At 37.5% G+C, this 25,926-nt stretch overlaps 1 protein-coding gene and 1 non-coding gene across 20 annotated transcripts in view; both read right to left on the bottom strand.

Annotated features, from left to right (window-relative positions):
- RAPGEF4 (Rap guanine nucleotide exchange factor 4) overlaps positions 1-25,926 on the bottom strand; it is a 328,733-nt gene that overhangs the window by 112,430 nt on the left and 190,377 nt on the right. For 13 of the 19 annotated variants that reach the window (XM_066280130.1, XM_066280129.1, XM_066280128.1 and 10 more), the window contains one exon: positions 25,491-25,510. The exons of the other annotated variants lie outside the window; for them this stretch is intronic. In XM_066280130.1, coding sequence (XP_066136227.1) covers positions 25,491-25,510 — 20 coding nt within the window. The remainder of the gene's footprint in view (positions 1-25,490; positions 25,511-25,926) is intronic. 19 annotated transcript variants of the gene reach the window in all.
- Positions 10,192-10,267, bottom strand: TRNAV-AAC (transfer RNA valine (anticodon AAC)). Its single transcript has one exon. It is a non-coding gene; the product is annotated as a tRNA-Val (tRNA).

A 25,926-nucleotide genomic window follows, 5' to 3' on the forward strand; every position in this document is an offset into this window, starting at 1 on the left:
ATGATAATATGTTATTTAATGAGTTATGCTATGTAATTCTAGCTTGAATAAAAACATGTATAAATAATCAACTTATTCCATGGACATTTGAAAATGTTCTCTCTGCCGTGCTAAAGTAGATTTATTAGAATTCAAAGGGGATTATTCTCGTAAATGCTAAATTGGGTTACAATGCTGGTTTTGGGCTATGAAATGTCTAAAATGAGATTGGCCAAATTAGGGACATACCCTCTAACACAACCTGAGAAGCTATAGAAACTATTTTTAAAGAATCAGCCCACTATCAATGAATTTTCTCATCCTTGGTACTTCGAAGATTCATAACTAATGCATTAGATGAAACAATATAGAGAACCTTTTGGGGAGATTAGTGATCAGGTAAGGGTCACCCTGAATTATTTTGAGGGATCTATGGAATGTTTCCTATAGACATCAGCCGTGTCCTGCGTTGGCCTTCGGGCCTCCCTGCCTTCCTGAACCCCCATTACTGCCAACGTTTCACTGCTGCGCTACAGCCATTTACCTGTATCTCCAAGCACGACACGAGCTCCTTGAAAGAAAAACTGTCTTCTTGTTATCTCGGAATCTCTGTGGTGCTTTGTTCCTAGCAATTATTCATTAGATGTTTACTTGACTAATGAAATCTCTGAGGAGCTTTTACCTGGCAGTGGGATAAAAAGAATGGGAAGAATTTTTCCTCTTTTCATTTCTGAAATGTCAGTTTTGCTCTTCATGGTTAGATATGGAAAGACTCAGTTTATTGATTGTTGACATATAATAATACTGTCACTTCTTCCTTCCTTGGGATAACGTTTCTCTTCAGTTCATATCTGTAATAAGGTGGCTTAAGGTTGGAAGGGAGTCACATGAATTTAAAGTTGATATTTTTGCATTTCCTTTGAATCAAGGAAGTTCTCAAAAACATGAAGCCATCCTTCTCCAACGTCCTGACTTTCTCTTATTTTCTTGTGATAGACACAAGATAAGTTTGGAGTTTTCACTGTTTTGATAAGTATTTCTGAATGTTTTTTTGAACAGTTTTGAGAATTCATACATGTGATGAAACCCTCAAGGTGCACATATATAAATATATCCAGGCCTGACCTGTGGTGGCGCAGTGGATAAAAGCGTCGACCTGGAAATGCTGAGGTTGCCGGTTCGAAACCCTGGGCTTGCCTGGTCAAGGCACATATGGGAGTTGATGCTTCCAGCTCCTCCCCCTTGTATCTCTCCTTTGTCTCTCTCTCTCTGTCTCTCTCCCTCTCTCTCTCCTCTCTAAAATGAATAAATAAATAAATAATTTAAAAAAAGTTTATAAATATATCCAAAAACTCTGCTTATATTTCAGGGGTTAACTAAAATTATAGATTTCTAGAAGTCCATTCACAGATCCTAAATATGAACATGTGTATTTCTAACACTCCATAAATATACAAGCCAAACAGAAATATGTGCATATATTCACCAAAACATATGTATTAGAATGTTCAGAGCACAGTTATTTCTAATAGCTCATCAACAGAATGAACAATAAATTATGGCATATTCCCACAATGGAATGAGAAAAACAATTTGGATGAACTTTACAAACATATAATGTTGAATGAAATAAGCTGGATAGAGAAGGTATGTACTAGGTGATTTCATTTATCTGAAGTACAAAAACAGATTTCCCTTAGTTGGAGGAGTGGCTAGAAGAAAAATGAGTTTCCTTCTGGGGTGGTGGTGATGTTCTGTGTCTCGATTTGAGTGCTGGATACATGAGTGTGTCTGTAAAAATGTATTGACCTAAATTACATGCGTACATTTTTACATGTATATGCTAAGCTTTAATGAAAAGTTAGAAGAAAAAAAAACTATTTAAGAACAAGAATTTAACTTAATCTCCTTATAAAAAAATTAAGAAAATATTTACTAACCCTCCATTAGTCATGGAGAAAAGGTAAAGGAGACCTTGGTTTCTGAAACTTAACATCTGAATGGCACTTGGTCAGGTGTGATCCTGACACATGCCCAAATGGCAGCAACTTGTAATCTTCAGTTTTTCTTTGAGAGTAGCTCAAAGGAGAAAGGAGAATGCGTTCCTTTGTCTGCATGGAAAGTACACAGCAAAACTGTCACCATCCCCAGCCTCCACAGAGGTCGCATTCAGGAACAGGGTGGCAGGCGACTGAGCCTAGAGGAACACCTAGTGTTTTTACACATATCCGTTTGTTTTGTAATTCTGGAAGAAATTTAGAATACTGGTTGCAAATGTCAACTGTCTACTGCTTAAATACTAATAATGCCCTCAAAAGTATATAAACACATGAAAAATTAAAACAAAAAGAGTATTAAAATCGGTATATAATTAAATGTTTTACAGCTATTTCATTTAAATATTTGCTACCCTCGGGAAAGCATGTCTTTTTCTAGCAGCTCATAGTAAATATTAGTAAAATGTCAATGTATTTTATTCAGACATTCTATTGTAAATACAATAAAATCACTTTCTTCTCAGATATTACACTTAAGAAGCCCAATGATTTGACTTTCGAGACAGTGAAAAGCAGTTCTCTACAGCCAAATATAGGTTTTGGAAGATGTAAGTTGAATCCATAAAAAGTCTCAGAAATTCTCACAAATATTTTCAGGTACTATATTAAATTCAAAATAAGTGATTCACACTTAATGCTATATGTTGTGGAAACTCCACAACTTATTTTTAAAGTAACGAACAGTCAGAAAATGCCCCCACTTCTCTAGGCAGTCAGCACTGATTAGTTAGCGAGGGTTCTTATGGTCAGAGGGATGCCTGTGCTGCTGTCACCTGGCACGAAGAGATGAAAGTCACATCTAGCCAAACCCTCTGTACATGTCATAAGTATATTATAGGTGCACAAGGAGAATGGGATAGCAACAGTTACTCGTGGCGGCTCAAGGAAACCTTTCCAGAGGAAGTGGGCTTTGAACAGGCTCTTCAGGATGAGAGACCTGCAGGCTCGAGTGCAGTGTGGGCAACAGCCCAAATCACAGAGGTAGGAACTGAAAGTACTACCTATTCTAGCTGTAGTATAAAGCCATCTGGAAAAGGGGAGCAAGTGCAGGAAGATGCTACACCTGAAGACATTATAGATTCAGCTTTGTTCAGAAGACATAGGAAAGTCAGATTATCAATTGTAGTAAAGGCATATACTTAGTTACTGTTTTTTTATGACAACAATAATGCATGCTCATTGGAAAGTATAAAAATATTTAATCATATAAACCACCACTCAAAGATAACTATTAATAATAATCTCTTTTGTCTAAGTGTGAGTTTTCTTTTTTCTTTTTAGCTGAAGTGTGATAATACTCTAGGTAAAATTTTGTATCTTTTTACATAACACTATATCATAAACAATTCCACATATTACTACAAATTCTTTGTAACCATCATGTAAAAATTCCATTAATGCCTGACCAGGTAGTGGCACAGTGGATAGAGTGTCAGACTGGGACACGGAGGGCCCAGGTTTAAAACCCCGAGGTCACTGGCTTGAGCACAGGCTCATCTGGTTTGAGCACAACTCATCAGCTTGAACCCAAGGTCTCTGGCTTGAGCAAGGGGTCACTCACTCTGCTGTAGCCCCCTGGTCAAGGCACATATGAGAAAGCAATCAAGGAACAACTAAGGTGCCGCAATAAAGAATTGATGCTTCTCATCTCTCTCCCTTCCTGTCTGTCTCTATCTGTCCCTCTCTGTCTCTCTTTCTGTCTCTGTCAGAAAAAATAAATAAAAAATATATATTCCATTAAATGTATATAACATAACTTAATTATTCTGTGGTTGTACTTTTAAGATGTTTTTAATAATTTGCTAGTATAGATATGCTATGAATTTAGGCAAAAACTTCCTGTCACCCACCCATATTTAGAGTTATCTTCTGAGAATCAACTCCCAGAAGTAGAATGTTTAAGCCATGGATTCAGGTTTTTGCTACATATTAACAAATTATGAAGCTTACATTGAAGGCAATTTGGATGGGACATTCCTTCTGAATAAACTCTTAGGAAAATGGTCTATCTTTGGTTTCTTGGATGTAGCCATTGGTTTTTGTATTAAGACTAATAAATATTAATGTGGATCAAATTAATCAATTAAGACATAAATTTTCAATAAGAAAACACAAATATATTTTCTAACATAACTGCATGCCTTGCAACATGCCCTAAGCTATTATTTTAATAGCATAATAACTCCCAGTTGGGAAAGGTAAAATAATTACTATTAAAAAAAAAGAGTTCTTTGCTCTCCACTTTCAATTGAAAATCATGCACTCAATTGACTTTTGCACAGTCTTCTGCATGGAGGTGTATTTGTCTATACTGATTGACAATTTAAAAAAAATAACTTTTTCCTGCCTCAAACAAACTAGTAGGCAAAAGCTGCAATATATATAACTTTAGTACCAATACAAGACAAGAATATTCAAACAAATGATAATCTCTTTTTTTATGAAAACATGATTATATTCATTAATGCCACACTCATTACATTTGTAAGGTTTCTCTCCAGTATGAATGACATGATAAACTGCAAGGTATGCTCTTACACTGAGCACCTTGCCAGCCCCACTACGTTCGAAGGTTTGTCTCCACTATCATAACCTGATGTCTAGTTAGCGAGAATGCACACTAAAGGCTTTGCCACCGTCATTGCATTTGTAAGGTGCTCCAGTGTGAATCCTCTGACGACCTGTAAGGCGTGATTTTATACTAAAGACCGTGCTCATTCCATCTAAAACGTGTCTCTTCACTATGGGTTACCTGATGTCCAGTTTGTTTCGAATACACACTAAAGGCAATGTCAAACTCAGGACATTTGTAAGAATTTTTCCTGCATGCTGTCTGGTCGTTTGTCAGTATTGAAGGATGCCTAAAATGATTCTCATACATATTTAAAATGTTGGCATGGGCATTAGCAAAAACTCTTTGAAGTAGTAAAACTGAGGAAGTATTGTTGATAGACTGCTCAACTAGGTTACATTTATAAAATTCCCCTTTTGTTTAAAAGATCTCTACATCACCCAGATGTGATAGGAAGCTTAGCCCAAGGCTGTGTCAGATAGGCTGTGTTCTTCATGCCTTCGGCCATGCTGTTCTCTTCTATCATAAGATGGTTTTTATGAGTTACATTTCTTTGCAATTTCTTTTATCATCTCTTTGCTGACATGCAAAGTCATGCATATTTTCTTGGATTTTCATAAAGTAAAAATTTTTGATTACATGGCTTTCATGTCTTCCAAATATTGTTTGAATGATTTCTCCTGCATTTCTGGGTTTTGTTGGTTTTAATGTCCTGATCACATGCAGAAAACAGCCAGGGAGAGCAGGTTCTTCTAGTTCTGCAATGTCACCTGCCTGTACAAGGCCCTCTGAGCTGGGTCCAGGCATTCCCACCCTCCTGAGAGAATTCTAGGGCCACAGCCTTGAACGTCAACTATCCCAGGTATTTGTACATAGGTATTATTACATGACTTCAGTGTGCTTGTTCATTTATCCTGGCTGATAAAAGTATCCATGTCCCTGGATCATGGTGAGAAGGAATCTGAGAAAAAGGCATTGCTGAATCCTCTTTCTCTTCTTCCTTTTCTGGGCTTCTTCCTCAGGAAACAAGAGTCTTTCAGAGTAAATCTGAATTTATACCAACTTTGATCATCTTTAAAGACTTGGGAATCTGAGAGCAGTTGTATATTTGGTCTACACTATACAAAATTCCTAGAATAGCAAAATCCTATTAATGTTTTCAAGAAATCTTTTAAGCCTTTGCAAAGCTCATCAAAACAAAAACGATCAAAGTCCTAAAAGGCATATCATATAAAATATAAAAATAAAGGAGAAAAGTAGCACACTACATAAGATACCAAGTTCATTTTATATCTGTCTCATAAGCCAAGAAAGTGTGTTTCCTAAAGACATTTTTCTTTCTTTTTTTTAAAATCATCAAGTTACACTGGTGCAGATGACAGCTTCAGTTAGATGTACAAACTGCCTAGCCTAAAAAGCCAAAGAACTTAGTGTGAGATATTACACTTTGAAAATTTGATTGCACTCGTGTTTTTCTTTCTTCCTCTTTCTGTATTTTTCTAATGTTAGAGAAGAAAAAAAATCCCTGACTTTTTAGAAGCCTTTATTACTGGAGGGATAATAAGCTGATGGAAGCTTAAGCATACTTCAGAAACCTGACATTTCTACCTCAGGATCCCAGTCTTCTTTATACGAAGTAATTTGAAAGGTTTTAGAACTACGTGAGCCATCTGCAGGCACAATGAGAAGGAATCAGATGTTATTGTATGCTTTTGTTGATGAGGAATCTTCACTGTGGAAATCATGTTGGGGGGAAGTAGGATGAGGATTACAGCTCACCCTCAGGATGGATTTTCACAATCTCTCTCAGAGAAGAGAGAACGGTCCAGCTGCATATAACAAAATGACAACCGTCCTTTGATTAAAGATGTCAGCCAGGCTGGGGTTAATCATGATAAGATTTGGTGATTAAAGGCTGTGATCAGAGAAAGCATCAAGTATCACATTCCCATCTGCTTCAGTTACACGAGGCTGCAGATTGTGGAAGGGTTGGGCCATGGAGCCATGAGGTAAACACCTCACTTGTGGGAGGGCAGCCATGACTTGATGCAGTGGTGACAGGGGCTCACTCTGGGCACCTACCTGAGACAACAGAAGGGAACTCTACTGCTGTCCCACTTTCTGTCTCTACCTCTATCTGGCGTTGGAAACACTGCAAATCTCTGCTCTGTGCAGCGTGAAATGAAAGAAATGCGGGCCTCATTTTAAAATATCTTTTCAAAATAAAGACTGAACTTTAAATATGTTACTGTATTACCCCTTAAACCAGTGGTAGTCAACCTGGTCCCTACCACCCACTAGTGGGCGTTCCAGCTTTCATGGTGGGTGGTAGCGGAGCAACCAAAGTATAAATAAAAAGATAGATTTAACTACAGTACGTTGTTTTATAAAGATTTATTCTGCCAAACTTAGTGAAAATCCGATATAAAGTACTTGGTAAGTAATTATTATTATATGCTTTAACTTGCTGTAACTCTGCTTTATAAATTTTATAAAATAAAGTTACTTCCCTACTTTGTAAATCACCATTACTGTGGAACCAGTGGACGGTTAGAAAATTTTACTACTAACAGAGATACAAAAGTGGGCGGTAGGTATAAAAAGGTTGACTATCCCTGCCTTAAACCTAAAAGAACTTTCAAGAACTCACAGTTTCATTCTTTTACACAATGGGGTTTCATCCAGAATGCAGATGAGGGTGTGTTACTAGGAACAGGAAGGAAGGAAGGAGACAGAAAGCCTCACATGTTCAACGTATTTTGGCTACAAGTGAGGGAAACGCTCTCCATGTGATTTCACTTCAGTTTTAAATTATTTTATCGCAAAATCTCGCTAGTAAAGTGCCTTGGGTCGGTCACTACGCTTGGAAACACCATAAATAATTGGTCTGTTATTAGTTGGCACTATCATTGCTTTTTCTTACTTTAAGTAGGTATATTAAGAGTTATTTCCCTCTAATTATCATTAGGAGTTTAAACCTCAGTGATCGTATCACATTTTTAAAAGGAGGAGCAAATGGGAATCTATAAATATATAAACCAGAAAAAACTCTGAGACTATATAGTTCTCATAAAAACTTTCTCAGGGCCTGAACTGTGGTGGCGCAGTGGAGAAAGTGTCGACCTGGAAATGCTGAGGTCGCCGGTTCGAAACCCTGGGCTTGCCTAGTCAAGGCACATATGGGAGTTGATGCTTCCAGCTCCTCCCCCACTTCTCTCTCTCTGTCTCTCCTCTCTCTTTCTCTCTCTCTCTCTGTCTCTGTCTCTCCCTCTCCCCTCTAAAAAATGAATAAAAAATAAATTTTAAAAAAATTAAAAAAAAAACATAAGGGAAGAGACTGCGTTTTTTTTGTTTGTTTGTTTGTTTTTAAACTTTCTCAGGATATAAAAGCAAATACATACAAAGACAAAAACTGGGCTGATTGGTCAAGACAGTGAAAGAGGTTTTGGGTTTCTTGTCTGATTTGGGGAAGTTTTTCCATTCTTTTCTCATCTCGTCTGTTTGGATGCTTCACAATAGGTCCAGAAAAGGAGGGAAAGAAGGGAGAAGGTCTTGTAGATTCATCCTACAAAAAGTATTGCATGCTCAGGAAAGGATAAGATTAATATTAAGTGCTGTATGTTAAGTGCTTCACATGAATTATCTTATTGAATACTCACAACAACCCTTTGATGAAGGTACTCTTATTCCCATTTTACAGATGAGGAAACTGAGGCTAAGGGAGGTTAACTCCCTTGTCCAGGGTCATATAGCTGACATATAGTTCATGTGGCAGCACTGGCACATAAACCCTGTACTTCATCTTCTCTCTGAAGTAAGGGTGATATTTTAAAATTTTATTTATTTTTCTTTAAATTACTGGGATGCCATTGGTTTGCCAAGCCATACAAGATTCAAGTGTACAACTCAACAAAACATCATCTGCACATTGCATTAAATTTTTTAAAATTGGATTTATTGGGGTGACATTGGTTAACAAAATTATATAGGTCTCAGGTGCACAATTTTATAACTGTCAGGCCTCCTTCCAACACCATTTACCCCCTTTGCCCTCTCCTGCCTCTCCCTTTCCCTTTTACTCTTGTAATCACTATATTGTTATCTGTGTCTAAGCATTTCTTTTCTTTGCTCAATCTGTTAACCCTTTTCACCCAGCCCCCACCCCCCTTCCCCTCTGACAGCTGTCAGTCTGTTCTCTGTATCAATTAGTCTGTTTCCATTTTGTTTGTTAGTTTATTTTATTCATTAGATTCCACATATAAGTAGAATCATACAGTACTGTCTTTCTCTGTCTGGCTTATTTCACTTAGCATAATAATCTCCTGGTCCACCCATGCTATCACAAAAGGTAAGATTTCCTTCTTTTTTTACAGCTGTGTAGTATTCTGCTGTGTAAATGTATCCACAGCATTTTTATCCACTCACCTACTGATGGGCACTTGAGTAGTTCCATATCTTGGCTGTTGTAAATAACACCGCAATGAATGTAGACGTGCATAGATTCTTTTGAAATCGTGTTTTGGGTTTCTTTAGATATATTCCCAGAAGGGTGATTTTTTAAAAAAGAACCAATCTAATCATATCACTTTTCTATTTAAAATTTTTCAATGGCTTTTTATTCTTCTGCAAATAAATTTGAAGTTCTTAACACTATTTAAAAAGATCTTCATAATATCACCTTTACTTATGTCTCCAGCCCGATTTTCTACCATTCTATTTCTTGTGAAATTGCTCCGAAAGTTTTTCCGGTCCTTCAAATATGTCAAACATTTTTCTTTTAGAGGTTTTGTCCAATGTGTTCTCTCTGTCTATCACATGTGTTCCCCGCCCTTTTTCTGACTTCTTCATCCTTCAAGTCTCAACCAAATGTGCCAGGCCCTTTATTTATGCACTTCTAGAGTTGTGATGTCCAATATCCCAGCCACTAGCTAGATATGACCACTGTACACTTGAAATGTGACTAGTCTGAACTGAGATGTAAGTGTGAAATACATGCCAGAATTTGAAACTAAGTACAAGAAAAAAAAAGTAAAATATAGTGGTAATAATGTTTTATATTGATTATTTGTTGAAATTGGATATATGGGGTTAAATAAAATGTATTATTAAAATTAATTTTACCTGTTTCTTTTTACTTTTTAAAATGTAGCGGCTAGAAAATTTTAGATGACACATGTGGCTCGTGTGAGGTTTCCGCTGGACAGTCCCGTGTCAGGGCATCCAGCACTTCCTCTGGATAACACACACTGCTCTCTGACTTTTTTTTTTTTTTTTTTGTATTTTTCTGAAGCTGGAAATGAGGAGAGACAGTCAGACAGACTCCCGCATGTGCCCGACCGGGATCCACCCGGCACGCCCACCAGGGGCCTCGCTCTGCCCACCAGGGGGCGATGCTCTGCCCCTCCGGGGCTTCGCTCTGCCGCGACCAGAGCCACTCTAGCGCCTGGGGCAGAGGCCAAGGAGCCATCCCCAGCGCCCGGGCCATCTTTGCTCCAATGGAGCCTTGGCTGCGGGAGGGGAAGAGAGAGACAGAGAGGAAAGCGCGGCGGAGGGGTGGAGAAGCAAATGGGCGCCTCTCCTGTGTGCCCTGGCCGGGAATCGAACCCGGGTCCTCCGCACGTTAGGCCGACGCTCTACCGCTGAGCCAACCGGCCAGGGCCTCTCTGACTTTTTTACCACACTGTAAGATCTAAGAGGGAGGGCGATGTCCGTTTCATTCCTCCTGGTGCCCGTGTGGAGGCTGGCATGGCATGCTTAAATTGATTTGTTGAAATAATGAAGGATAATAAAAGGTGGGAAAGAAGAACAGCAAAAATATTACCTCCTTTAGCACAAAATGTGAATGTGGACCTTAAATCTTGTTAGAAAGGACGGTGGTGATTGTGAGTTTGGACTAAGAGAATTTAAAACTGTATTACTACAGATATAAGTGAGGCATATCAAATTTAACTTGTTTATAATCAAAAGGATATTATAATATTTGTTGTATACACTCTATGTACCAGGTACCATGCTCTGTGAACTTTATCCACACGTTCTTTTTTAATCCTCACAACAAACTTAGGAAGTAGGTACTATTATTATACACTCATGTTTTAGATGATGAATGTGAGTCTTAGACAGGTTAAGTGACCTGTTCAATGTCACGTAAACAAGGAGTGTCAGAGCCAACATCTGAACTCAAGGAGTCTGCCTCCAGCCTCCTTGTTGTTTACTTCTATAATTTATTGCCATATAACACAGTTTCCACAGACGTACAATTGTCCCCTTTATCTGCAGGTGGGATACTTTCCAAGACCCCCCAGTGGATGCCTGAAACTGTAGACAGTACTAAACCCTGTATATACTATGTTTTTCCTTATATATAATGCCTATAACAAAGTTTAAGTTATAAATTAGGCACTATAAGAGATGAACAACAATAACTAAAAATAGAACAATTTTAACAACACACGGTAATAAAAATATGTGAATGTGGCACTGTTAAGTAAAATAAGGGCTACTTGGACACAAGCATTGTGATACAATGACAGTCAACCAGACAACTGACCTGGCTACTAAGAGACTAACGGGTGGGCGGGGAGCATATACAGCGTGGATATGCTAGACAAACAGATGATTCACATCCTGGGAGGGACAGAGTAGGATGGAGCAAGATTTTATCACACTACTCAGAATGGTGTACAATTTAAAATTTAGGAATGGTTTATTTCTAGAATTTTCCATTTACTATTTTTGGACTACGGTTGACCTCAGGTAACTGACACCAGGGAAACGGAAACGGCAGATGGGAGACTACTGTGTAAAGAGATATCTCTGCTCATAAATACAGGCTTTGCCTTCATTTCTCTAATTATTTATTTTTCACAAGCCTTAATAATAATTATAACCAAAAAAACATTTTATCAAGTGCTTTCTTTTTTGTCAGCCATGGCAATAAGAACTTTCTATAGATTATTTTAGAAATAAGTTTGTTTAAGACTAAAGGCAAAAAATACTGTACATTCTATTCTAGTTAATAATGTTTGTTTTTCATGGGAGTTCAAGTAATCAATCTAAAACCACCTATATGTACTGGAATTAGACAAATAAATAGAAAGCAGATGGTATGAGTCAAATTTTTCACTGTTAGAGTGGGAAGTTACACACAAACATGGAGAACAGGCTGGAATAACCCATGTGGTAATGGAGTAGAGTTAGAAAAATCAGTATGAATACATATTCAGCTAATGACAGATACAGACAGGTATATATAAATAAATATTTATAGATATGTATATATACTCAAGTTAGCATACCTATATGTATTTCCTTGCTCTCTTAGCTGAAAGAGCTTAGAAGCAATACCATCCCAGTAGAAACAAGCACACCTGACTTTAGTTTCTGATACCATTCTTCAAAGATCCTTGGCAAAATGGCTGTGGCTAAGATGGGGACAGGGAATATATAAGCATCTGGTTGTGTCAGAAAGTAAGAACATGTCCAAAATACAATAATGGCAGTATGTCAAAGAAACACAGGAGCCAACTGAAAGAGCATCTAGTGGCCAAAGCTGGAACAATTTGAGCCATCAAATAAGTACAGTAGTATTGGATTATAACCCAAATTATAAATTAAATACCCACAAGTCCATATTGATATAAATGACTGAAGACATAAATAAATGTGGGGGAAGAGACAAATCACTCAAGTAGAAGAGTTCCAAATAACTAATGTAGATGTTCACCTTCAATGAAGTGTAGCATAACTGCCCACGTAAGTGCGGGCAGTGCACAGTGACTTCCTTCCAGAGTTCAGTGTGGAAAAATCCGTGGGGGCGAGTGCCTTCCCAGTGGGAAAAGCCTGGGAAATGCTACCTTAACCAGGTAATTAAGGTCAATGTCAACAATGATAAATTCTACTGATAGTATGTGTTCTTGATATGATGTGACGAAAATGATTCACTACCTCTGTGGTTTCACCCCTAAAACCTATAATCTGAGTCTAAGTTAGAAAAAAAAGTCAGTCACATCACAATTGAGGGACAATTTTCTAAATACCTGATCAGTATCCCTCAAATATCCTGGATTGGATCCTGGAACAGAAAAAGAATACCACATAAAAAAAAAAAAGAAGTATGAATAAACAATGGACTTTAGTGATAATATATCAATATTGGTAGGTAAAAATGCTGACAGATTAAAACTGTCAACCCATTATTCTCTACCCAACAAAAATACCATTTGGAATGAATGTTAAAAAAGAAAAGACATTCCCAAATGAAGGAAAATTTAAGAGAATTGGTAGCCAGAAGACCTGTTATAAAAGAGTTTCTAAAGGAAGTGTTTCACACAGAAGGGGAATAATAGCAGAAGAAAACTCAGAATGTCAGAAGTGAAGGAAGACTAGTAATGTAAAATAAAGTTAAAAATGGGAAGGGGATGGTGAAAATAACTTTTACAAGATAAGATATTGCTGTTTGAAAAAGAAAAGGTTGCAAAGAAACTCCAAAATGGTTGAGATGATATTAAACAATAAAATAGTCCTTTAAAATCTTAATTGAAAAATGTAGGCTGTGAAGCTGTATATATATATATAGTTGAACTAAATTTTATTCCTATATATTAAACTTAAATATACAGAGCTCTAGGTGGTGGCATTTATGGGAGATGTTTAAAATAGTTTTATGTTTCCAAATATTCAATATAAGCTCTACCATATTTATAACCAGGAAAGATAACCACTGTTTAAAAAATCTACTGTCTTACTAGACTTCATTTTAGACTCTTGGCTTAAACATTTCCTTTTAGGCATACAATGTAAACTTCAGTGACTCATCTGAATGTAACTTTGGCTCATAGACTTAAACTCAACTAGACAAAAAAGAATTTCTATATCTAGGACAAATAGGATTGTTTATGTCATCTACTGGTTTAGAATCCACATCTAAGTAGCTCATAAGACTTAACAAGATCAACTCTTGCTAATTTCTACAATCATACATGTTAAAAAAAAGACAGTGAAAAAGAAATTATGATTCTGATTGAATAGAATGCATGGAATTTCTAAAGCATAATGCTTATTGCCATCACAAAATGTGATGTCAACATTATTCTCATAAGTGCTTCAGTCCTACTTCTTCATAAACAAGGGTTTAAGACTAACCCCAAATGAGGCATTGATTGCATTATGATGTAACCCGAGTACAGCAAAGGAAGGGGACTGATTTTTTTTTTTTGCAGTCATCTGAATGTGCCTCACTGGGGAAGAGTAGTAAACAGTCACTCTTTCCCAGAAATGTTCCCCATTCTTCTGGGGACAGAACTCTTCATCTTCAGAGCTAAGCCCACACTGGCTCAGAGTCGGGGTGAAGGGACCACGTAACCCACACACATGTGGTCATTTCTCGAGTCAGCGTTCTTTCTCAAGACTTTTTAACTGTAGCTGCCATGGAGGAACCAGAAACTGTTGGTGGCCATGTTAACAGGCCTGGGAGAAGCAGAAATAAGTAGAACCCTTGGCTTTTTTGAGCTCAGGGCCAGCTCCACACCCATTCTTCCTGTGGACTGGAATTTGAGTCCCTAACTTATTCTCTTATTTGTTTTTGAAGTGTCTTGATATGGGTTTCTGCCACCTATAACCTACACAGTCTGAAGTTACACAGTAACTGCATCCTTATGAAGGGGGAGAATTCTAGGGTGTGTGTGAATAATAAAGCATTCTTTTTTCAGAAATCCTTTAGGTCCACAATGTGTGAGGTATTTCGGCACTTGGTTCTAATTTCTCTCAGTGTCACATTCTGATATAATTATTTGTTTACCTATCTCTCTCTTAGACTGATTAGGCTATTAGGTTGTTTGATTTTTGAAGTCTAGAATTAGTTTTATGGGGCTTTGTATCTCTAGAGCCAAAGTATGTGCCTGCATGGCACATAATAGACAATAAATGTTAGTTGATTAAAAAAGAATTAAACAAAGTATGATATTTTTGCCTCCTATTACAGAATTACTTCACTCCTTCAAATTTTATTAATTGGAAATTTATGGCTAGGCTAGAAAAACTAATTTATTTAAGAAAAAGGGGGTTATTACCTCATTTAGTAGTATAAGAAACTATAAAGAGAATGATTAAATTAATTAAGAAAACAAATTGTTCAAGCAGGCCATCACCCTTAAAATCATCGATTCATAAAGAAATAATTTGTGGGCTAAGTTACAAATAACATTCCCCTACCTATTCATTAAATTAGGTCCCTGAGGATGTCTATTAAGCAACACTTTGTTAGTATGATTCATTTACTATTTGTACTTGAAAGATTTCATCCATCAACCTTTTATTAATTGAAAAGGTAACATCGGCAGTTATACATAGAGTTTACTTACAAACATAAATTTTCTTAAAATCTACAAAATATTATAGACGGAAGTGACAAACAATAAAATTCTTGCTGATTTTTGTCTCATTATTTTTACTTCTTTCAGACACATCCTAATTTAATTTATGCCCTGGACACATGCTACTCAGTATAAATATCCAACATCGAACCTCATTAATTACTCTCACTAATGTTTATTATCATTAACTATTGACTGGACTGAGGCAGAAGAGAACAACATTCTAATCACACCGCATTTCCTGGGTACTGTCAGCACAGTGACTTTCAGACTAGGTCTCCAGACTCACTTTGTCCTCAGCTTTCCCTTGCACAGCTGTTGGCAGCTGCATACTTCCATTTGGTCAGTCCCAAACCCCTGAAGTCTTCCTTGACTTCCCTCTTTATCTTTCTCCTCAAATTTAACCCATCAGAAAATCCTATGAACTCCACTTTAAAAATCCATCCAGAGTGCAACATCATCTCACTGCCTCTATACCATCTTCTCTATCTCTCCATGAGGTACCACGCTAGCTGCCTAAGAGTCAACAAATCTAGTGACATTGCTATTTAAAATGATTTCCATCCTCATTTGTTTACTGATGTGAACAGGCTTTCCCAGTACTTACTTATCTAAAAAACAAGAAGAAAAATAGAGTCTAATCAGTGGTGGTGCAGTGATAAAGGGTCAACCTGGGACACTGAGGTCCCAGGTTCAAAACTCTGAGGTCATGCTCATCCAGCATGAATGTGAACTCATCCAGCTTGAGTGCAGGGTCTCTGGCTTGAGCATGGGATCATAGACATGACCCCATATTCTCTGACTTGAGCCCAAGGGTTGCTGGCTCGAGCCCAAGGTTGCTGGCTTGGGCAAGGGGTCACTGGTTCAGCTGTAGCCCCCTGGTCAAGGCACATATGAAAAGCAATCAATGAACAATTAAAAGTGCTGCAACTATGAGTTGGTGCTTCTCATCTCTCTCCCTTCCTGTCTCTCTCTCTCTTTTTGTCTCTCGCAAAAAAAAAAGAAAAAAAAAGAATAGAATTAACAGTAAACCATTGTTTCATATAGACAAGAAATTCATTTTTAAAAAGCATTCAAGTCACTCAATAATGCATTTTTAATACTAATTTACTTTAATATTTAATAATTATTTATAAAAATCTATAAAGTATTTTGTTTTGACAACTGTGTACTACTACTAACTGTGACAACTCAATCCAGAAGAAAAAACTTAATAGAGGCTTAGGGTCACAAAAAATATTAAAATGCTAAGATTTAAATTTATATACTGATTTTTGATCCATGAAAGTATAAAAATAAGGTAATCAAGAAGAGACTTGCAATCATAACAATACACTACAACACGGAGTGCCATATGAACCCTGAACCACTCACATTTGGAAGTTAATAGGAAAGAAAAACATCTTCTATTTTATTTAAAAGACTGTTATGTTTGGGTCTGTGTTATTGTAATTGAATTTGTATACTGACTAATATATCAACACAATTAAAAAGTAATCTGGCCTAGAAATGTATTCATTTAATAGGATGAAATTCTCTAGGGAAACTAGAATGGGGTTATGATTTAAAGAAGAAAAAAGAAATAATATTACATTGCTAACTATTAAAGAAGAGCATACTCATATATTTTTTAAATGGTAACAAATTGTTTCCTATGTGTCTACCTCTCGTTTAATACATAGGAGGCATTTTATAAAAACTTGCTTATTCATAGAATCACAACTTGAAGAAATTTGTCTTACAGGATTGTCATTAAATATTTTTCTATGGACTTGCAGACCACATACTCCTTTACCCCAGAAAGCCAAATATCCACAACATATTAGATTGAAAGACATATGAATAAATGAATTGGATACTTTATCCAATTTGGAGGTGCCCAAGTAGCAGGCATCTTACAAAGGAAAATAACATTTACGATTAATATTTTCACTTCCATCCAAAAAAATCTTATGTCCTGTAACTAAAACTTCAGCTTTAAGGTTAGACATGCAGAAACATTGGAATGGTCACCAGAGGGAGCCCAAGTGTTTTTCTGAATATACCAGACACAAGAAAGAGGGGAAGGAAATCCGTACAAAATATAAAGCTGGGTGAGTAGGAGGTTTGGGTGTAGGCAGGGGAGGGGCCATTACCTGCTTCAGTCATTTAATAGAATATCTTGTTGAGTGACAGAGCCGTTTTTGCATTTATGTTACAAATTCCTTTACTAGACAGTTGTACATTGCAAAATGCTTTAATACTTTTAAGAGAATTGGTTAAACATAATATTAAAAAACCTCACTTGGCCCTGGCCAGTTGGCTCACTGGTAGAGAGTTCAACCTGGCGTGTGGATATCCTGGGTTTGATTCCCAGTCAAGGCACACAGGAGAAGAGACCATTTGCTTCTTCTCCTCCCCCCTCCCTCTGGCACTTTCCCTCCTACAGCCATGGTTTGATTGATTTGAGCGCATTGGTCCCTAGCACTGAGGATGGCTCCCTGGAACTACCATCTCAGGTGCTAAAAATAGCTCATTTGCGAGCATGGGCTCAGATGGGCCCACCATTGGCCCCAGACAGGGATATACAGGTGGATCCTGTCTCTATCACCCCTCTTCTCACTTAAAATAAAAAATAAAAAAAAACCATGTCACACATCCTTAAATTAGAAGATCCAGGGTGGACTCTGTAATAACATCCATGATTCTCCGCTGGGCCCCCAAACAAGCCTGGCACCTTCTCCAGCTTATCTTCATGTTCCCACTCTGACTCTCTATCCAGGCCCATCCTTGGAGTCAACTTTGGGTGTGGTTTCCTCACTTTGTTTGGGATTGGGTTATCAAGTTACAGCCCTGAGTGAGCACTTGGTGTGACTTGGGAATTTTTCATTTTCCTGGCTGAGCCAAATTATATAGACATTATGATGGATGACTTTCCATTAGGCATCTAAGTTCTTTCCAGAACTTAGAACTGGACCAAATCCTAACAGGATGCACGAGCACCTTTGTAAAGCTTCCCAGACCCAATCTCGATATAAACCAGAACCCACTGGCCAAACTCAGTGATCCCCCATGCCAGAAAAATGTCCTTAGACTGAGAATACAGACAAGGATGTGATCTTATTCAGAATTAAGCATCAGGGAACTTAATATAATGTGTGTGTGTGTTGTTTTTTTCTTGAGAGTGGTGTTAAGTTTTGGAATTTTCCCCATACTTTACTTTACTTGATCCCCCAACAATCCTTTTATTGTGCTAGTTCAGGGATCCCCATTTTATCAATGAGGAAACTGAAGCTCTTGGAGGTCAGTGACTTGTGAAGTGTTACTGGCTATTAAATGCCAGGGACAGAAACTGATGCATTTCTGGGGACATGGACTATAAAAATGAATGAGTACTAACCTCAGTCATACTAATGCCTTCTGAGATAGAAAGACAATTATTGTCTTCTTTTTCTTCCAAATTACAACTGAGTGGAAGGCAGCTATGCTCACCTCTATATCACCAACGCTGCACCACAGCTGAGTGAAAAGCATGGCAGAAGTGAATTTAGTGACTTAGTCTTTGTTTTTTACCCAGTATTCTCCTGGCATGTTTCCCTAAGTTTTATTTTTTATGTCCAAATGGGATAATTTTAGGATGTGTACAAATATATTAGTACAAATTAAATTCCACAAGGTTAGATCCTCTGCTGAACGTTGCTAGATTTAACATGCTGATTAGCGCTTTGAATATGGAATCAAAAGCATTCTTATTAAATTTGACAATGATATCCAATTGGGGGTGAGAGGCTGGCACTTAGAAGAACTGGAACAAAATTTAGAATGACCTTGACAAATGGATAAGGTAGAGGAGGGCAAGATTCAACGGAAATCTTGGCTGAGAAGGGGGAAAAACACAAAGGAGAACAAGAGAAAGGAGGGACACTGATTACAGCAGAAAAGGAGCTAAGGGTCAGAGTAAACAGGCTGCAAAGGCATCAGCCATCTAGATCTGTCATTTTTAAAAGAAAGCATGCTATTGGGAGGCACAAATAGGGGGAAATTAGAGCTATTTCCCCATCTGCATTCAAAACAGAGCGCTTTAAAGGAGAAAAATATGGTGTTTTGTTGGGACCCAGTAATGCTGGAAGCTTGGAAGCCAAATTTTGATGACTTTGAAAGGGATCTTAAAAATCAATGTCCAAAATAATGAACAGTTCTTGGATTTAGATCTGATAAAAATTAGCTTCAAGAGAGAACATTCTGGAACTCCTTTCCTTTGTTCATGCAATGTTCTCCTTTCCTTTGCACCTGGATGACATCTACTTTCCTGCTCTGAGCCCCCGCCCTTTTCCCAGAGAACTGCACAGACCGCCGTGTGTTCCCTGGGAGTCCACTGTGGGTTGCAGTGCTGGCTAAGCACTGGCATGCATCCTCTCATCAATCCTCCCAGAAGCCCCGGGGCTAAGACACTGCTATTACTCCTACTCTGTAGATGAGGGAGCAGAGGACAACGGAGGTTAACTAACTTGCCCACCTTCACATGGGTAGTAAATGGCAGAACTGGGCTTTAACCCAAACTTGAAAAGTTCCTAAGGCCACATCTTCATGCCACACTCTCTGCCCACGTGTGCCCATGACACTTCATTGTACTTTTGTGTTCACATGCCTGCCTCCCTGGGGCTGACTGTAACTCCCGGAAGGTACCGTATTTTATTTTCGCAGCCCCACATGGGGCCTGGGACTGATCAGTACACATGTGATAAATGAAAGGTTTCTGAGCCAATAAATGGCATATTGTATGGGTATTTCTGAATCATTTTTTGACTGTAAGAAAACAGAAAATAAAACTAAGTCGAAGTGAGGAGAACTTAAACATTTATAAATATTGACAATGAGAATGCCAGGTCATACTACTAACGGTGGCTTTACAATTTCCTTTCCTGAAAATTTAAAGAATGAAAATAGCTAAACATATATTTATGAGTGGTGACTTGGAACACTGGGGTCGCTGGTTTGGAACTCTAGGCTTGCCTGGTCAAGGCACATATGAGAAGCAACTAGTATGAGTTAGTGCTTCCTGCTTCTCTCCCCTCTCCTCTCTCTAAAAATCAATAAATAAAATCTTTAAAAATATCTATATATGTATATATTTATATAATCATACATATGTATGTGTATGTGCATATATCTATGTATCTATCATCTATCTCCAATGTAATTTTACCTAGAGGTAAAGAGAATGACTACAGAATATTTTAATATCTGTGGACTCAGGGAAGACTCTCTGACACAGAATTGTTATTAGAAAAGAATCCTAAATATGAATGCAATCACTAGATTAATTTATCCAATCTGAAAACACTACAATTTTCCTTCCTAAACATAAGATATATTTTGCAAATAATTTGGTTTCAATTTCTCAAAACAAGAACAGTGAAAATTCAAACTCATCAGATATAAATGATAATATACATTTTTATCTTCACAATCAGTTGTGATAACATGCTAGCAGCCCAAAGTTACTGCTGATGAACAGAATTGCGTGCAGCACAGGATAAGGTATTCCTGGAGACAACAATGCACTCTCCCATAACTTTGGAATCAGCAGCTGAGCATATTATTATCAACGTGACATTACGTCCCCCATCCCTGCTGACAGTGGGACTATTCCTCAGCAGTGAGCAGATACTGAGCAGGCCATGCTATTATGTTCAAGAGAGAGGTGGGGGAAGCTAGTGGCTAGAGAGATTGGGGGAATCTCATTTCTTTCATTAGTATGAGTTTTAACTATTAAATGCCATCCAGGTTCTCTTTGTGCTATCTGGCCAAATCCAGTTCTGATTACAGAAAAGACAGAGAATATATTCAAAGCAACCCTAGAAAACCATCAGTGACTACCTGAGCAAATGAGCAGCCTGGGAGCGACATGATAAAGGTCTATGTCAGGGAAAAAAAAATTTTAATGCAGGGGAACCGAAACTGGAATATTGAAATGTAATTCATAATATTATAAACATAATTCTAAAATATGTTAACAAGGCACCACCCAAATACACTCCACTATGTGCCCCTTTGCCAAGCGAACTCACAGCAAGCAGGTTCTATGAATGTGCTGAGAACATTTAGAGGCAGCAAACACACAGTCTAATTGACAACACAAGGTCAGCATTTTAAAGCATTCCCTGCATTTACTATTCACTATTTAGCTGAAGGACAACAACACTTTACCTTAAAAATTCAATCAATATACCACTGCAGAAGCTAGAAAGAGAGAGAGATGGCACAGTCAGCTTTAACAACAGAGCAGAAGAACAGATGGAATAAAAAGCAGAAAGAAATTCAGCATGGGCTTTCTGCCTCACAAAATGCAAAACTCCCAAACACAAAAACAAACATGTCTTCAGAGAACCGAATTTGTCCTTGGCCCCTTCGACATTAAGTCACTGGTGTTCTCCAGGAGGAGGGGCAAAGTAAGTGTTGTCTCACAGAGCTACGCGTCCCAACGGGCCAAATGGAGAAATGAGTATTTTCACACTAGACAATGTGCAGAACGGGGCCAGCAACACCCAAAATCCAAGCTTCACTTGGGTGTTAAGCAATTTGTCATTAAAAAAAAAAAATGAGCAGGCTCAGTATTTTCTAAGTCTTCAGCATTTGGTTGCTTTGCTGTCCTGTGCAGAGCTCTGCAACCTCAGCTCGTGACCTCTGTGTTGTTTCAGGGTCATGTCAGCACTAGCAAAACCATTCTCACCCGGGAACAGAGGGAACGGCTGCTGGGTAAGCCCGTGAACTCTGGCCCAGAGACTCTGGTAAACTGGATGTGCATCAGTCATGTTTTAAAGCAGGATTTTAAAAACTTTTGTGTTCTGCAGAATACTGTTTGTTTGAATCCAGTAGGTGTTCTAAAGGTGAAGTGGAAAGGCTCTACAGGGTTTTACGGGATTATCTAAACTTTTTACATTTTGTTTGTATCAGGGTATAGACCTTCCTTTTTCTTCATCAGAAATCATAGCCAGTCTATAATGAGAAAATAAGATGTTGTTATTTAATTGGTGGAAAATATTCTAATTTGTTTTCTTTAACCTTGAAAAAGAGCAACAATATTGATGAATGTTATTAAAATCCCTAAACATTTCTTCTTAAAATTATTAACCTTTTAACCCTAATAGTTATTTGCTTATTATTACTCTATTATCCTCTCCTTAATGAGAATTTTCAGATTGTGTAGATTATCTCAACATTGCCATTGAAAACCTTATATCTTTATAATCATTTCTGAAAAGTATTCTTTATATAAACTACCTATAATTTTTAAAAGTTTGAGAAACTTTAAGTCATCTTCTAAAAATGAGATCTACAAATAGTTTCATAAGACCACCAAGCTTTCTCATTATCAACAACTAGCATCAGTTCTTGTAGTGCTTGGGAAAACTTTGACCTCTGCACTGGTAGTGTTTTATAATGGGAAAGTACTCTTTCATAGTTAGCAAGAAACTTGCTAGTGACACTATCAATACTATAACTGAAGACCTCAAATGATCTTTTTGGAAACAAGATGTTTGTAAGTCAGGAAATGGCATTACTTTGTAGTAATCCCTTTCCGAGTCTATTTTATGGCTTCTTGAACACTTAGGAAGAAAAGTATAAACTTCTAAGACTACAAAACTCCATAGCAGTTGCCTCTCAAAAGGATACATACAGCACAGTAAGCAACAAAATCTACATAAGTAGCAAAAAATTATAGACAAGCTCATTTCTTCAAAGGGCAACCCGTAATGTGCAACTATAAAGCTCTTTTTTAACTGTGGTTTTTTTTTTAGCTTCTGCATTAAACATAGTCAGTCAGGTATGGCATATAGAGAAGAGAGAAAAAATACAACTTAAACAGATCAAAGAGAAGAGTTGTTTTTTTTTTATAAATCCAACAGCCCAAATAATCACAACCCTACCAAAATAGTTGTTTTTCTAGTATTTTCATCAATTATTTTATAGGTTCCAGTATCCTTTTGTACCTAAAGTTAAAATATTGTCCCTATTAATTATAGCAAGTAGTAAACAAAATACTCTAGCAAGTTAACTGCCAGCCCAGTATGAAAAGAAAGTTCTTATTATGCAAGGTAAACGTAGGTTTGGAAATAAAATAAAGCTGGTAAGGCAGGTAAAAACACTTACTGGTGTCTGCATATTTGATAGAAAGTTAAACATGGTGATTAACAAAATCAAAAATGGGAGCTGGAACGAATATTCTTTGTAGAATCTTTCCATAAAGACTGTGTTTGGACACTGAAACAATAGCCCAAGTGCCTTATTTCAGTCACAGGCATATTATTGCTATTTAGAAACATAACAGGAACATGATATTGCCCAGCATGGAGTTAAAGAGAGTAAAGGATTAAAGAAACCGTCACAACACAATTTGTCTCTTATAAAGGAAAAAGTTCAATTAAACCACTCTAAGGCTCTTAGGCTTCTTTTTATCTTTCCAGTGCTTCAGCTTTGCTCATGAATGTCTTTCATCTCATTTGCTTTACTTTGACTGATGGCATTGGAAAGGTATCTTAAGAGCACAGGGTAACATTACATCCACTCTAGTTGCTGATAGAAAAAACACGTGCTTTCCCCGTTTGCCCAAGGATCTGACCCAGAATAACCCAAACAAATGCAAATAAGCATACACTATGACTAATACAGGAAAGACAGTATGGCCAGCCCCTAAGTCCCTGTATCTAACCTGCAAACTTCAAATTCCTATTTTGTCACAAAGTGAGCTACATGATGACAGCTGGTCGACTTCCGGCTTAGAACGTTGAGCCTGTTGTCCCACTGCAGGGAGGTCCAACCTAAAGGTCACCAGGGGCCTAAGAGAGACCGAGCTGCCTTTTGAAGCTTAGAACGTTTTAGACCCCCTAGCGTTTAGCCATTCTGTTCGCTCTCCACATCACTGATAGCCCTTGATGAGGAAGCAGCAGGCCCTTTTATCTTTATTTGGCTAATGACCTGTATATTTTTTGTTATAGCCTGCTCTGGGACATCCGTTTCTAAAATGATGGCAAGATCAGTTTGTTACTTTAGACTCTAAAAGCTGTGGCTTTAGACTCTCATGAACCTGAACTTTACTCAACACACGAAGATATATATATTTTTTAAATAGCAAATGATCAATGGAAAGGTTCACTCAAGAAAGGTATATTAAGGAGAGCCAAAAAAAGAAAAAGAAAAAAAAAAAGCTAGTTCCTTATGAAGGGCAGGACATTTTCAGAGAAGGAAAGATAGATAGAAAATGACAGAAAGCTTGAGGAAATAGTAATTATAATAATAGTCCTAACATTTACTGAGTCCATTGTAATAGCTCTATGTTTTCCACAGACTGTCTCATTCAACATTCATAACGGCCCCTTGCTGGGGTCAGGACTAAATCCACATTTTGAAGATGAGGCCAGGATATCTAGAGAAGTCAGGTAGCTAGCACAAAGCCCCAGAGGGAGGAACTAAAATCCTTTGCTGAACCAAGCCAAGTAAAATTTTGGTGTGACATTTGAAGTAACATTTCTGGGTCTTGAACCCAAATTTGTAGTAGTACAGCAGTGGGCCAGAATTCCCAACCAGTTTTTAAAACCAAGATTATGAAAAGAGAGAGACCTACAGAAAGCTAGAGTCAGATCTCTGAAAAGAAATCAAGAGACACTCTGAATTTAATTAAGATAATATCTGAGCCCGCAGACATAGGACCAATAGCAGGGAAAGAAAGGGGTGACAGTTCTGTAACACTGGCAGTTGGGTGTAGCAATCAAGGAACACAGTGCCAAAATGAGCCATCTGAGAGCCACCGAGCGCCACTTCAGATGAACCACTGCATGCTTCCATCAGTAACCCTTCCATGTCATTGTCTAAATTTAGATCCCAGCTAATATAATTAATATCATTATTATTATTTACATGCAAAGACGATGCCACTACACCACTGTCATCCTTAGAATGCATGCTCGGTACAGTTTCTTAGGAAAGGTTTGTCCCTAAACCTCCTACTCTCTCACCTGTTTTCCCTAAACAACTACACTGTATAGCAATTATTTTCAGCTTCCAAAGAGAAATACTGTAATGACTTTAACGTACATGGATATAATTAGGCAAATTCATCATCTGACCCTGAATTTTATATATTGTATCCCTACTAAGGAAAAACAATATATTTTCTATAGGCTGCTAAACTAATGATTTGTTAGAGTGGTATGTATGCATCATGGGAAAAAAACAACATTTAGCACTTGTACCATTTGCCCCTAGAATAACCTTTCTTCAGCCTACTTAATGTCAGGGACATGTGATGACTGTGTCATAACAATCGACCTTCTCCCCTTTATACTTCAAAGTCACCCACCAAAGATTAGATTAGAAATAAGATTTCTAATGCCAGAATAAGATTAGAAAAATATTTATTGCTCTGTTGAATGTGGGTAAAGAGTTCTCTTTGCTGGCAAGGTTACCACGATTATTTTTTTTACCTTTTGACAGTTTTTAGAAGCTAGGCAGAGAAATGTAGCTACTCACATTCTCCTTGTCAGGAATCCCTAGAAGAGGAAAAAGAGAGAGAGAGAGAGAGACAATGAATTATAAGATCAACCTATAAAATGGAACTGAAATTCTTTGCTGAATCAAACCAAGTAAAAATTTGTTGTTAAAAAAAACAAACCCAAAGATGAAAAAAATCCTACCTAATGCTGCTTACAAAAATAGCAGTGCCTATCAGAACCTGTAACATAAATCAATGAGTCAGGAGTGGGGTTGTGTGCCAGACAGAAGCATCAATGCTGATTTTGCTTTCCCACTTTATGCATTACTTTCTCAGAGGTAAAAACTGATCCCAACACATTTATACCATGTGAGCAATGGAAATTTCTCTGTCTTGGACGCCAGAACAATAAAAAATTAGACTGATACATCAAGTACTATAAGTTGCACAGTTAGTATTCTTACACTTCAAACA

Source organism: Saccopteryx bilineata, chromosome 5 (assembly GCF_036850765.1).
Source record: "Saccopteryx bilineata isolate mSacBil1 chromosome 5, mSacBil1_pri_phased_curated, whole genome shotgun sequence".
NCBI classification, from domain to species: domain Eukaryota; kingdom Metazoa; phylum Chordata; class Mammalia; order Chiroptera; family Emballonuridae; genus Saccopteryx; species Saccopteryx bilineata.